This window comes from Phoenix dactylifera, chromosome 6, assembly GCF_051530095.1.
Source record: "Phoenix dactylifera cultivar Ajwa chromosome 6, Ajwa_hap1_PhDact_Kaust_v1.1, whole genome shotgun sequence".
In the NCBI taxonomy this organism is placed as follows: Eukaryota; Viridiplantae; Streptophyta; class Magnoliopsida; order Arecales; family Arecaceae; genus Phoenix; species Phoenix dactylifera.
The window spans coordinates 37,763,262-37,777,578 of record NC_143195.1 but is presented as its reverse complement, the minus strand read 5'-3'; the positions used below and the strand labels follow the sequence as shown (position 1 = coordinate 37,777,578).

The window sequence follows — 14,317 nt, the reverse complement described above, 5'->3', positions numbered from 1 at the left end:
TTTTAAATATCCGTACCTACACTGTGCGATACATCCATCCTAATAAAAAAATAAAAAAAAAGAGTGGTTTTGATTGGATTCTTATGGCTGCCATTTGGTCCAAGTGGAGAATTGCCAGCCAACGGAAGCTGTGATTGAAAAATGTGCACGACTTCTTTTGATTTTTTTTTGATGTATTCGCACCCACTATATATATATATATATATATATATATATATATATATATATATATATATATATATATATATATATATATATATATATATATATATATATATATATATATATATATATATAGTGCACGACTCGCACGAAGAGTTCAAGAACAAAACCAGAAACTGCGTTCAACCACAATTTCTACATCCATGGCTGCCATACTGTTCCTAAGCTTCCAAATCTTTTCAAAATTTTGTTGCACGTCCAACCCAGTTCACTTCAATTTTTCATATACACCCGACCCACATGCACATCTGAAATATAATGTTGTCCCAATGTCTTTCACCTCATTTCTTTAATTGAAGAAAAATAATTATTTGGGGAAGAAAGAAAAGTTGCATGACCAATAATGTTGAAGAGCCACAGCATACTGATCTAGCCATGGACCCCAAGAACTCCCCTACCGGTCAGCTTTCATTATTCCTAGAACCAAACCACTTCATTCAAAGGGTTGGCATCGAGATGACACGTGAAAATTCTTGACAGAACATTTCCCAAAAATGCAGTGAGCGCTCCTAGCAAATCATCGGAGCACCGGGTTTCTTCTTTTTAAAAACAAAAAAAAAACAAAAACAAAAAAAAACAGGAATCATATTGGTCTTAGTAATTCTTAGGTTGACGCGGCTATTACAGCTTTCTCTGCAGCATCATCCAAATCTTCTGCCGTGATCAAGGCCATCTCACTCTCCTGCAAATTATAATGAATAACAAAACTCTCAATGCCATTTCGGTTCCTTCACGACAGACATCAGAACTAAGAGCATAAAATAGAGTAGATAACAAAAAGATAAAAAAACATATCATTATCTACCTTGAGAATTCTCTTCCCCTGATCAACATTGGTGCCTTCTAAGCGAACAACCACGGGTACTTTCAGTGAAACCTGGCAATTATAGGAAAAGAAACATAGGTTAAATTCATTATGGATGGCAACCATAAGCATGAAAACAAACACTGATTGATGGCTCAGAATGGTGCAAAGTAAATAAAACTAGGGGCGTGCAATGACAAGCATAATATGAACCAGTCATTGTAAGGTTATTATAATGCAATCAGAGGATGGCTCCTTGAGTAGAGTAGCAAGCTTCCTCATGGTGGGAACAACTTCAGGCAGCCTATGCGTTGAAATAATCAAAAGGTCCAGCCTAATCAAATAAAGATTTAAGTGCAAATTCAACGACACACAAACTGTCAGGAAGAATTAAGAGCATGAAGAAATAGGTAAAGGATTTTCCTTTTTCCCTTGAAAATCGAAGTATGATCCACTCAGCTTACATTTCTTCTTGTGAAAACTATGATCCTCTCAGCCCATGGGAAGCTGTTATGATCCAGGGCCTTGTTAACATTTTGCGTTCCTAAAAATCAATCATCAGATTCTAAATCTGCATCTTTCATAATCAACTCTGTTGACTAATGTGTCAAATAATGGAATAAATTTTCTGCCACAATCATTTTGATCAAGAAGAGTACATCATCCATATTTTTTTAAGTGGGAGAATATGTTAGGCTGCCTTCTGATCTTAAGGACATTGCATAGTCTCAACAACGAGAGTGCTCTCACTAACATAGTGATAGATCTACTTGGCACAAAGGGAAGCAAAATATTACTGCAAAACTGGAAAAACGAAAACACACATTAAACAGAAAACAGACCTGTTTGGCTGCATTAACAATTCCGCTTGCTATCACATCACATTTCATGATTCCACCAAATATGTTGACCAAAATCGCCTTCACTTTGTCATCAGATGTTAATATTTTGAATGCTTCAACCACCTGATGAACAACTTATCAAGTTAGACATATCAACAGGGAATGGATCTTGATTCTTGAATGATGCATAAAGCATGCTCATATTTAACCAACAGAAAGACAAAGCATCTAGATGTTAATATGAGAATTATCATCTTGAAAAATAAGATGCTCCATTGAGAAATCTATTTACCATTCTCATAAACAACAGCCAATAATAAATCTACAGATATTTTTTCTTCATTTAGCTACTCAAGTTAAGGATAGATACTAAAAACATTGATTAGGCACCTTTACAGCTAAGTAACAATAGATGTTGAACTACAATCGCACCTGGCCTTCTGACGCATTTCCACCAACATCAAGAAAATTGGCAGGAGTACCACCATGCAATTTTATTATATCCATTGTAGCCATAGCCAATCCTGCACCATTAACCATACATCCAATCTCTCCATCCAATCCAATATAGTTCAGATCGGCTTTGGCAGCAGCAACCTGAAAAAAGAAAAGAGAATCTCAGAAAATAAAATGCAAGGAATAAAAGGCCATGATATGTTTCTTTGGCGAGCAATTATATTAAATTAGCAACACAGAATTTTTAGACTTGCACATGCAGAAAGACTGATTGTTTACTTATAATCATCAAGCATATTTTTTATAAGAGCTTAACAACTTCACCAAAATGAGTAGAATGTGTCACACCTCTCTAGGATCTTCCTGGGATGGATCACGGAGAGCAAATATCTCTTTCTGACGGAAAGCAGCATTGTCGTCAAAGTTCAACTTTGCATCAGCTGCTACTAGCTGGTTATCAGATGTCTCGGCAATTGGATTTATCTAACCAACAGAAGTCTTCCAATGTTAAAATAGGAATGATAGCTAGAGAATCAAAAGAGCATTAAAATTGACACCATTCACAAAGAACTTTTGCAGCTAAATGGAAATTCTATGATCAAGTTACCTCCAACAACGTGCAATCACATTCACAAAAGAGTTTGTAAAGCTTCTTCACTTGTTCTATGCAAGCATTTCTGTCTGCTACCTTAGGTGCTAAACCGTCAACAACTTTTCCGGCATCTTCATCTGTGATTCCCTTGAAAACATCAACCGGGACCTTGCCATTGAAAGAAATGAAATTTAGCATATCACTATACCAACCTAGAATCACTAAATTATTGAAATTAATATAGACCTGTGTAGAAATAACAAACCAAACATACTAATCATCTCACAAAGGTGCTTTTTAATAAACAACAACAAAAATATAGATGACCTTGATGATCATGTCAGGAAACTTTTCCGCAAGATCTTCAATGCTAGTTCCTCCCTTTCTACAAGCTATGATGAGCTGAAAAGAATGATAACAACTCAGACAAGATAAGTACAGCAGAAGATTCATAACTTCAATGGATAATGTAGCCTTGATATGAAGACCACATGAAAGTAAATAAATAAACGAACAATGAAAAGGAATAAACAATTCCATCCACATCCATGATTTAATGCTAACAGTTCGGTTTATATGTACGTTTGAAAACACAGTGCAATGATAATAAGGTGGATACAGGCAGGTGCAAATTGGCACACTAATTTTTCCAAATCAGCAACAATTAACAGAATCATGAAGGTTTGAACTCTCTTTTGCAGTTAGAACATTGAACAAACAAAATAAATTAATTATAAACAGATCGGTGAGCAAGCATCATAATTCTTCCTATTCTAGTGGGCATGAATGACATAGGCTGACTCCCTAAATTAATTAAAATATTTTAAGAAAATAACAAGACACCAACTTCCATCAAAAGTTGTGTGATTGCTACTCAAATATGATGCAAGGTTCAGGTGCCAAATATTCGCCACTCAATTCCTCATGAAAAGTTTTTATATCCTACTATATGTTGTTAACTTCAGAAGAAAACCCTTCATCACTCAAAAGCTTCTCTAATTTCCCCTCTTTAAGAGGTAGCTGAGCACTACCCTGCAGCTTGACTCCTGCCAGAAAATGCGCTTCTTTTCAGTTCTCAAATGTTTTGATCAGGCTCATAAGAAACTTTAACCTATACAGTTTTCTGCCAACTAGTAGTGTGGTTCATTGCTCTTAAGCAGATTCTGAAGTAAAATCCTATGGCCAGATCTCTCTGGTCGGCTCTCACCTATTTTATGCTGAGCAGTATGCTTCTCTGTGCATAAAATTCTCAGACATATAATCACTGCTGTAACAACTAAGAAGTAGTTTATAAGGCTGCATATGTAGCCACATAAGCTATATGGCCCCTCAGCCACCCTGCATGGGCCTGCAATAGCGACTGACCAGCACCAGTCCCTGGCAGCCTGGATACGCAGCCAGGGCAATATGCAGGTCAGGTTAAACATGTGGGGCTGGTGATACATGGTACCCTGTCTCACCTCTCTCCAGCTCCACCTCCACTTCCCCTCTTCCTATTTCTCCTTCTCCTCCTCCCTCTTCTTCCTCCTCCCCATCCTCCCTCCCCTTGTCCTAACCCTCCACCTTCGCCAATTCTTGTTCCTCCTATCCTCTTCCTCTTCTTCTGCCTAAGTTCCTTCTAGGCACCTGCAAACCACCTAGGCATTATGCAGTAGTCACCCACATACTACAGCAGCTTTCTATAATCTTGAATATAATCTTGCACATTGACCTAATATGAATTGATTATTGATTGTATACAAAAATCTATGCAGATTTAAACTGGCAGCCCAACCTTTTTCAACTATTTTTTCCTATTAGAACAACCAACTTTGAAGAAATTTTTTAAGAGTTGGTTCCTCCAATTTGACCCTCACTGATTTTATCATGAACAAAGAACTTTTGCAATGAACAATCCCTGTATAAGCATGAGCAGTAGCATGATATGAATTTATTCTGTTTCATTCTGCAATTTTGTTACTAATAGAGATGTTGTATAAAAGCTTGTATTGATTTAAACTGGAAGCATCTTAAAATATTTTTCTCTAATAAAAAAACCATTTTCATAAATATTACTTTTCTCCACTTATAATTGACAACTGATGCTTACAAATATGAAGGCTTAAGGCAAGTTTTAGCCCCAATGCATAAAATGTAACCCCACATTTTTAGAAGCATCCTCCCGAGCCGCCTAGGAGTTGCCTAGACATTGGCATTGCCCCAGCCACCTTATTAGGGCTCATTAGCTTAGGCTACCCCTTTTTGTAGTCTGACCATATAGAGGGTACATAAACATGACAAGGGACAGGTTTGGACTATATTTTGAGGTGATAACAGGTATTAGATACACTAGGCACCCAGATTATAAACTCCATGTCTTTCTCAATCATGCCCAAGCACCTTAGTTACTATACACTACTACTTTGACTATTTCTTGTTATGCATTTCTAATTTTGGATTGTGCTTATCCTTCAGAGAGTTTAACTTTTGCATTAACTCACTTAGATTGCTGAACATGTTTTTATTTGATTATCAATTAATATCATTGCACGCTTTAGAGAAAATAATTGTATTTTACTTGTTTACAAGTCATGTTACACTAAAATAGGTTCTCATAAAAATGCAAGAGAAGTTTCCTCAGTCTATTGTTTATGCATCCATTTCTAATTTGCTTCCTATTTTCTTGTTACATCTGTATACTTATGATGTTACGTCAGCCTAAGTAGCCACCTTCTGCCCCAAAATAAGGTAAACCCCCAGCAGCCCACATATTGCAGCTTACTTCCAAAACTCTACTTAAGCCAAAGTTCATGACTGCTATAACCCATGCTATTGAACAACTAACCAGGGTTCAGTCAAAGATCAGATACACATAAAGACAGTCAAAGATTTCAAGTTAAGTATCTGAAATTACAGGGAAAGAATAAAATTAAGCCATTTACAAACTGTAAACACTTCATCTCTAAGATCATGTAATATGGAATTAATGCAATAATCAACCCATTAGCCTAATAAATAGTTAGCACAAGAAGAGACTAAGGGTTACCCTTGCATAAGCCCTCTCTCGGCTCCATATTGTTCGTATCTTTTGTCACATACTGACATAACAAATTTATGTTTGTCCATCGTATCTTTCTTTGTCCAAAGGGACAGGAAGTTTAGACTAAAGTTACAACCAAACAACTTCCAAATGCCCATACATGCTTTGAATGAAGAACATTTCAAAAATTCTTTCAACAAAATCAAAAAAAAAAAAACTTAAAAAAACATGATTTGTAGAAAAACTGCATTAAGGTAGCACAATTTTTCATAGGAAGTGATTTCATTTTTTTATTTTATATGGTTTTTTAGAACTAAAAATGGTGGACAATTCATTTTACCTTTATCGGAGAAACAAATATTTGACATCATATAGGAACTAAAATTTATATACTTCCAACAAAATAACACATGCCATTTATTTTGTGTATACATGACATTTCAGGTGATGAAAACTTAAAATATGATATTTAGTTTGTTTTTATTCGAATGTTGTTTCTGAATTGTAATTCAACATGAACAAGTAAATGCTATACTGGTATGCACCAGAGTAACATACCCATGATCAAACATCATGATACATGCCATATGGCACACAACAGCATGGCCAGGACACAAATCCATGTTTTAAGGTAAGTAAAGTGCTATTCTTTCATCAGCCAGTCCCGACATTCACGATAAATGTAAGCATACGATAAGATCTAGTTGTATATAGAATTTCATAATCTTGATTTCAAACTTCCGAAATTAGAGATGGTTGTATTGCATAGATCTTCATAATGTATGAGAATGTATGTGTCACTGCATGTCTTTGTGCATGCAGTCATGAGTGTGTGAAAGAGAGAGAAAGGGGGGGGAGGGAGAAGGAGGGCACGTGCATGAGAGAGAGAGCAAGTGAGGGAGGGAGGGAGGAAGGGAGGGAGATGAATTATGTAAACAAAGCACCTAAATCAAAACTATTCATTCATTTTTTCTAGAATTGTGGGCATGAAAAATGGCTCTGATTGCAGAGATGATGGAAGTGTTTACCTGATCATTCACTTCCAAACAAGGGAAAAATATCAATGCATCTAAAGTTGAGCAAAAATAGAAATTATATAGCAAATACTGAAAGCAGATAATCAAAAATAAAATAAATATACAGTGACAAATGAAACATGTAAATACTCACTTCCAACTTGATAAGCACAAAATGTATAGCTAACTACGGAAAAAATTGAAATACATTAAGTGCTCCCAGAAAGTTGAAATTATAATTTTGGTTTGAAAGATGAAAATATCATATATCTCATGCAAAAGACAACTGAATTTGATTCAAGAACGTACCGGACCAGCCGTTGCACGGTCAAGGGTGATGGCGAAGTACATCTCATTAACAAGTGATAGCTTCTCGCACAAGTATGCCTGTGATAAAATAAGGTGTTATAAAAAATTTTAATGTCAACAAAATATATCTAAAACAATTTCAGTAAAATGAATTAATTGATATGACATACTTTATTGAGAAGCAGCATAATGTCGTAGATAATTGACAAGGAAAGTTTAAGATTTCACCCACATGTTTTGGCCAACAAAATTAAATATGTTTAGTGCTTACACATATGAATCTTGTAAGATGATTACAATCATGACCAGACACCAATACCAATAAATACATTATAATTTTTAAATTTTGAAAATTAATACTAGAATTCCTTTCAGCTCACCCAACTACCTATAAGACTTGATCTCATATCTCAAAAGTTGCAGCTCAAAACTTCTTGGGGATCCTTTTCTTTTTCCTTCCCCCCCTCCTTTTTTTGGTGTGTGTAGGGGGTTAGCAGGTGAATGTGGCATACTGGCAATAATACTAGGCTAGGTTCACCCCTCATGAGCGTACTAGTAATTTAAGTAATTAATTGTTTAAATCTTGAAATAAATTAATTATTTGTCTCACATGCTTAACATCATGAATAGATCTGTATGTAAGAACCACGATGTTCTCATCTACTCCTTTTTATTATATTTGTTCGCGGGTATTCTTTCATTAATTGGGAATTAAACAAATAGAATTTCATACTTTCCAAGACTTAGGAGGATGTATCTTTTGATTTATGTATGGTATAGCTATGATTACAGAAAGTACTTGTGAATTTATAAGACTTGGAAAGTCAAAAAAAAAATTCTCGAATGAGTAATTTGCATAGATAAGGAATGCTACCACATGAACCAAGAACCTTTCTTTTAACACAAGAAACTGAAAGCTGATCGAAAGTGACATTAATTAACCCAAGAAATAAAGGAACGAATATATGTTCCTGTAATGACACCAAAGAGACAAATAATGGATAAATATAGTGTTCATGACCAGTTTTTGTCGACTTCAGTCAAAAGTAACTGAAACACGACTGAAATTGGCCGAGTGGGTAAAGCTAATGGTTTTCAGCCAAAATTGGTCGTAATCAAAAAATAATCCATTTCAGTCACAACGAATTGGTTTTAGGCTGAAACTCAAAACATTGGAATGCAGATAGAATCAAATTTGGCAAGGGTTTTGAAAAGTTTCCATGTCTTCTGAACTTTTGTTCCGAAAGATTAATATAAGTAAATATAGATTGACGCTGATTCATAAATAAAATCTGCATCATAAGAATAATTTACTCACTTTTCCATTTTGTTTTCTCGGTTTGTATTTCTAGTTAACATCTGCTTTTGCTTCTATTTAACTCCATTCTGTATTTCGTCCATTCAGTTTACTTATGTAACTCTTTTTACCGTTTTTGCATTTTAAGTTTAATTTTTCTTTTTTTTTAAACTCAAGTTTTATATATCTTCTATTGTTTGATATTTTTCCTAAAGTGCATTGCACATCTCTATTGGCTAGTAGAACCTAACTGGATAAAAAGGAACTAACACCAACTATTCAACTTGTGCTCCACAATTCACCATGTAGTCCTTTTTATTCCTCAACATGCAAATAATGAAGTTATGCTTTCTCTTGTTATAAATTCTCCGAAGAAACATACGCAATGATGAAGGAATATGCTATGAAGCCGCTACCTCCAAATAATATTATTCGCATGTCCCAGCTGACAATGACAAGTTGATGGAGGAAGATGATTTACAATAGGAAGGAGAGGAAGAATGTTTTAAATAACAAATATTTTGAAACCTAGTCAATGGAATCAAAAAAAATTTATGCGTCCTCATACACAGGATTGATATTTGCATGCATCCTTTTTATCATAGTCAACTTTTACTTTATACAATTAAAGTTGCATGAATTTGTTTACGCGAACTTTGTCACGTCTTGCATAAAACTTTTTCTATGACAATAGAATCTTTGTGCTTAAATATCAGCTAGCACAAGAAGGTAGTGTCTTACATGCAGTTTAATTCCAACTGAGGCAATTTAGTTAGACACTTGGCTTTAGTTGGCTGTTATAGATTTTAACTAATACAGCCCAGACTTTAGTCCTTCTGGCATGATAATGGTCACACAGAAAAATAAAGGAATCCAGGGAGATATTGCCAAGATAAATCAAGATAAATCATTCACCAATATGTAATGATCGGTAAACCAAACATAATTGATGCATCCCACGGCTGAAGCATACAAGTTTTAGATTTACATACCAAAACCAAACTTTACGAAAACCTTACCCCAACTATTTAAGCTCAACATTAGGGATCCTTCTTCACTACCCACTCCAATCAACTACAGTAATGCCTATTTGTCATCAAATAAATCCTTATACATCAATTAAGCACAAACAACAAAATAAAGCCCTAACCTAAAGGACTAGAAATACAACTCAAGTAAGGTATCAATTCTTCAGAACAATTCCGTCACTGGGCTTCAGTCAATTACAGTGGCTACAATAACAAATCTATAGACAAAGTCGCATAAAAAGTAGTGGGATCCAAATCAAGAACTTGCAAGAACATAACTGGTGTGTATCGAACATGTTCTATTTCCCTGTAAGAAAGAAGATGTGAGGGAACCAAAAAAAGAGACAAATTTCTAGGTGAGTATCTTACTTGCCAACTGCTGATAGGTAGGTGGAACTGGACTCAAATGAAATAATTTTACACACCTCTTAAATATATCAACTTAAAATAAAAGCCAGAGAGATTATAGACCTAATCCATCTCTAAAGCAGGGCCATAAATAAGTCCATTAACTTCAGGAAGTGCATAATATAATTAAGAATTTAGAATGTATTAGCAATAATACTAAAGATAAGAATGAAGATGCATTATGTTACCAGAGATCATCAAACTTACTGCAAGAATAGAAAACAAGTACCATGAAAATATAAAATTTGAAGTAAGGAATTGGGTAACCTATATAATTGTCTAAACAGAAGTATTTCCCTAACCTTGCTCACAATCTTTCCTTGGGGGCCAGTTTGTTTGGTAACCAGAATCTGGCCGAGCATTTTACCTACAAAGAATGAGTGGATTCAGTAGAAACATACAAAAACCCTAGTATAAGAATTAGATGATTCTTTCACAAAATTTATCTTGATAAGTATTCATAAATGTTTCAAGACAAGCAAGCTCAGTAAACAACATATTTTTGACAAATAATAAAAAAAGGCTCAATAAGTGAAAAAGATTAAACAGGCATGCTGAGGGAGTTTACTTCAACACATTCACCAAAAGACAGCATCCAAATTTCAAAATTTTAACTTAGATTGCACAGATTCCTCTTCTAGATGTATCAAAATAAAAGATTAAGAAATAAATATATTATATGATTTTCCTGGATTTTTTTAAGAAATACTGAATGGGTCATGACTTATATTTCATATCTAGGGAAAAAAATAAAATTTCTCAAAAAATATGTTCTTACAGTTATAGCAAAGAAATAAAGCAACACTCTTAGTCTTTAAAGAACAAATTCCATAAAATATATGCTCAATTATATGGAATCTTAAGTACAGGTGAAACATATATCTCCTCCCTCCCAAATGGCATGCTTGGTCATGGCAAGCCCCTCTCTTTCTCAAGCCCCACAAAAATAAGCACAATATACAACACTTCTGTCCAGATTATGTGGTACTTGATATGTACTCTTCCTTTTTCAGTGACAATTCCCAAATAATATCACTTAGGTTGTAGTGTTATCATTGGAAGAATGAGGCAGAAAGTAAGGCCTATCTAGAAAATCTAAAAATGTGAGTCTGGCTAGTCCCTATGCATAAAAGACAGGAAAGACTGAGGTAGATGCTACCTTTCTTTAATATGAAAAGGATTGATATTTGAAAATATTACTATTTTTATTTTGGCGAGGTATAAGAGTTGAATAAAGATACCAAAAGCCCAATGAATTTTGATTTTCATATTGTCAGCCAGCAGCCTTGTGCAAGGCGCTTACACATACAAAACCATAACTCCTATCCCTGAATTTCCTTCCATTAGGGATCCTGATCTTTAGATCTCATTACCTCCAAACAGTATCATGCTCCCTGAGCATTTTCCAATACCCAAAATATACTGCCAGCCTATCCAATTCATAAATCCAGACAGGATGATTTATCTTGATTAAACACTAAAAGAGTCATCCTATCTTTCCACAATTACACTGATAATAAAGATATTTTAAAAAAGGAATGATGATGCAGATATAAAATAGAATTATCCCTCATACCAGCAATATCTTCCACCTCTTCAGTTTTAACAATATGCACTCCACCCTTAAGTCCGCTCTTGAAGGTTCCCAAGCCTCGGCCACCAGCAAGAATTTGGCTTTTCACTACCAACTGCAGCAACAACATCATCATTCGAGATTTCATAAATATGTTCAGGTTACCATTATGTGGAGTTTTGACTCAAGAAAACTTGAAACAACATCAGAAGTGGATCTAGTATGGCATTCAACGTACCAAACAGATAAATCAAAGATGTAAACACAAAAAAAAAATGGCAATACAATGACAATACACAGCATATCACAGTTCCCAGGGGCTGAGCATGTAAACATGCATGCTTGTCCCACATCCCATAGCCGAGTCCTAGATCTGGCATGCTGACACTGGAAAATCATATATAGCAATACCATATGGTGCCGGTTTCATATGTCTTGAAATTAAGATGCCTCCTTGCCTAAATTTCCAAATGCTGATTACATATCCGCGGTCAGTTTACTTTTTTTTATTGCACTTTTGTTTCTATTGTTTCTGATGCATCACTAAAAGGTTATGGTAAGAAATATGTATTTTCTATACTGCATAAAGTACTAATGATACACAAATGACAAGAAACTGTTTCAAGAATCTCCATGAATGGTACTAAGAAAGCATCGTCACTCTTGACAAAAGGACAGTGTCGCTTAACATTTGAAAAAACCTTTTTATAAAACAGATGGAAAATCTCATATGCTATATATTAAACAGCAAGCACACCTCCTTTTCGTTGGGGAAAACATCCTGGATGGCCTTTTTCACCTCCTCAGCAGAGCCAACGGCAACTCCCCTTGGTACATTTATTCCATATTTTGACATCAATCCAGCACCCTGCCCAAAACCGGTATTAGATTCCCAACTGGAAAAAAAAAAATCCAAATTGGAGATGAAGATCATTAAAAGAAAAATAGAAAGCACTGGAAGAAAGAAAAAAGAGGAAAATATGCCAGAAAAATATAGAAAACGAAAGAAAGAATTTAAAAAAACGAAAAATTTGAATGATAACAAAATTCCCAAACACACACACACACAAAAAAAAAAAATCTCACGTTTTTCTCTTCTTTTCTGCGATCATAACCAAAACGATCGATTTAAAAATATTTAACAAAAGGAAAAGATGAAGAGAGATGGAATCTTGACCTGGTATTCGTGGATGTTGAGGCGCCGCAGCTGTTGCTGCTGCCATCTGCCGGCGAGCGAGAGAGACCCGGATACGAGCTTTCCGATAGATCCCCTGACCATTCTTCCTACTAGATCGCCAACCCAAGAGCAAACCCTCGAATCGTGGAAACCCTAGCGGGAAGAATAAAAGAGGAACAGACAACGAAGGGAACAACCGATCTGACCCTGGCCTTCGTTTTCGTCGTGGTCCTTCTAAATAAGCTCCCTCGGACCGTTCTCACTCCGACCTCGAGGCTTTCTTTTTCTTTTATAAAAAATTCTGACCCGCAAGGATTTTAGCTTCCGCTGCATCGCCAGTGCACCATAAATTACCCTGAGAGGACAGGCGCCCGAATGGGGCTGCCTGGCTAGGGGTATTAGCTGGTTGGGTTCGGGTTGGGTTCAACCATATCCATGAGATCCAAATTCAGATCTATTTCCAATTAAAACTTTATTTTTATATCCAATATTAGGCCCAAAAAAAATCTGATACCAAATTGTTTTTTTAATATTATTTTGATTGTTTTAAATTATTTAATGCTTATAATATAAAAATAAACTATTAAAAGGACATCGAGCATTAAAAGAAACCTATAACAACAAAGCCTGGTATAAATCCAATCACAATAAATGTACCGTAAAAGAGACTACCATAAAATATATGGACTCAAATTTGGGGGAACAGGGCACGTTGTGTCGTATATGTCAATTTTTCTCTTCAATCGTGTTAGAGAAAAATGGAGTAGAGAGTAGTGAAACTATCCTATGTATGAATACATATGTTTATATGCTCAGGCATAAACATAATATTTTTGTATATATGCACACAATAGGGTTGGAGTTTGGGTTTTTGGTTATGCATCTACCTAAATACAATCTTGATCCAATCAAGCTCGAGGTGGGAACTCAAACCCAATTGAATGATTTATTAGGTTTATTTTTCATACCCAAACCCTATACTTTGTGTCAGATCATGTTAGTGGGTTATAAGTCCCCGTTGCACCTTTAGCCTTGGCCAAGCACAACCATTCATTTGGTGGACTAAACGATCATGTATCCATGATGCAAGATTGGGGTCAGATTGGAGAATTTACTATATTTTGTTCTTTAGATCTATTCATATATTATTTATCCAAGATTAAACTTTTGGATATGCTCTATCAAGGATTCAAACCCAAAATATGTGGGGAAAAAAAAAAGGTGTGGCAATTGGAGTAAGCGTGAATTGATAAATTCACCATAAAACTCCTGTTCATCAAGCAATATGCAAGAAAAAATATATTTGTTTACTTAAATTCAAATTTCTATAATGGACAAAACTCCTGCCGAATTTTGTCTCTTTGTAAAAGGGCATGTGAAAGGGCTAGGGGCCAATGGTGTCATGAGCATAGATAATTGTCTTGCCGAGTTCATGTCTTGTCTAGTTCACCCTTGAAACTCTCTCGCCTCGTGAGATCATATCATCTAATCTTTATTAAAAATTGACAGACATAAGTTGCATGCTTGCTAGCCCCATCCAAAAATACCTAAAGAAGAAAGTCACCATTAACAA

At 35.2% G+C, this 14,317-nt stretch overlaps 1 protein-coding gene across 1 annotated transcript; it reads right to left on the bottom strand.

The window, feature by feature from the left end:
- Window positions 1–483: 483 nt before the first annotated feature.
- On the bottom strand, window positions 484–13,054 carry LOC103703918 (succinate--CoA ligase [ADP-forming] subunit beta, mitochondrial). Its single transcript, XM_008786980.5, has 12 exons — window positions 12,745–13,054; window positions 12,325–12,435; window positions 11,571–11,682; window positions 10,297–10,361; window positions 7,262–7,339; window positions 3,245–3,319; window positions 2,933–3,085; window positions 2,674–2,808; window positions 2,302–2,466; window positions 1,870–1,992; window positions 1,028–1,099; window positions 484–904 (listed from the first exon to the last, which is right to left on the bottom strand). Exons 1-12 carry the CDS (start codon window positions 12,844–12,846, stop codon window positions 827–829), a joined length of 1,269 nt encoding a protein of 422 aa, XP_008785202.3. The 5' UTR covers window positions 12,847–13,054; the 3' UTR covers window positions 484–826.
- Between the last annotated feature and the right edge of the window lie 1,263 nt (window positions 13,055–14,317).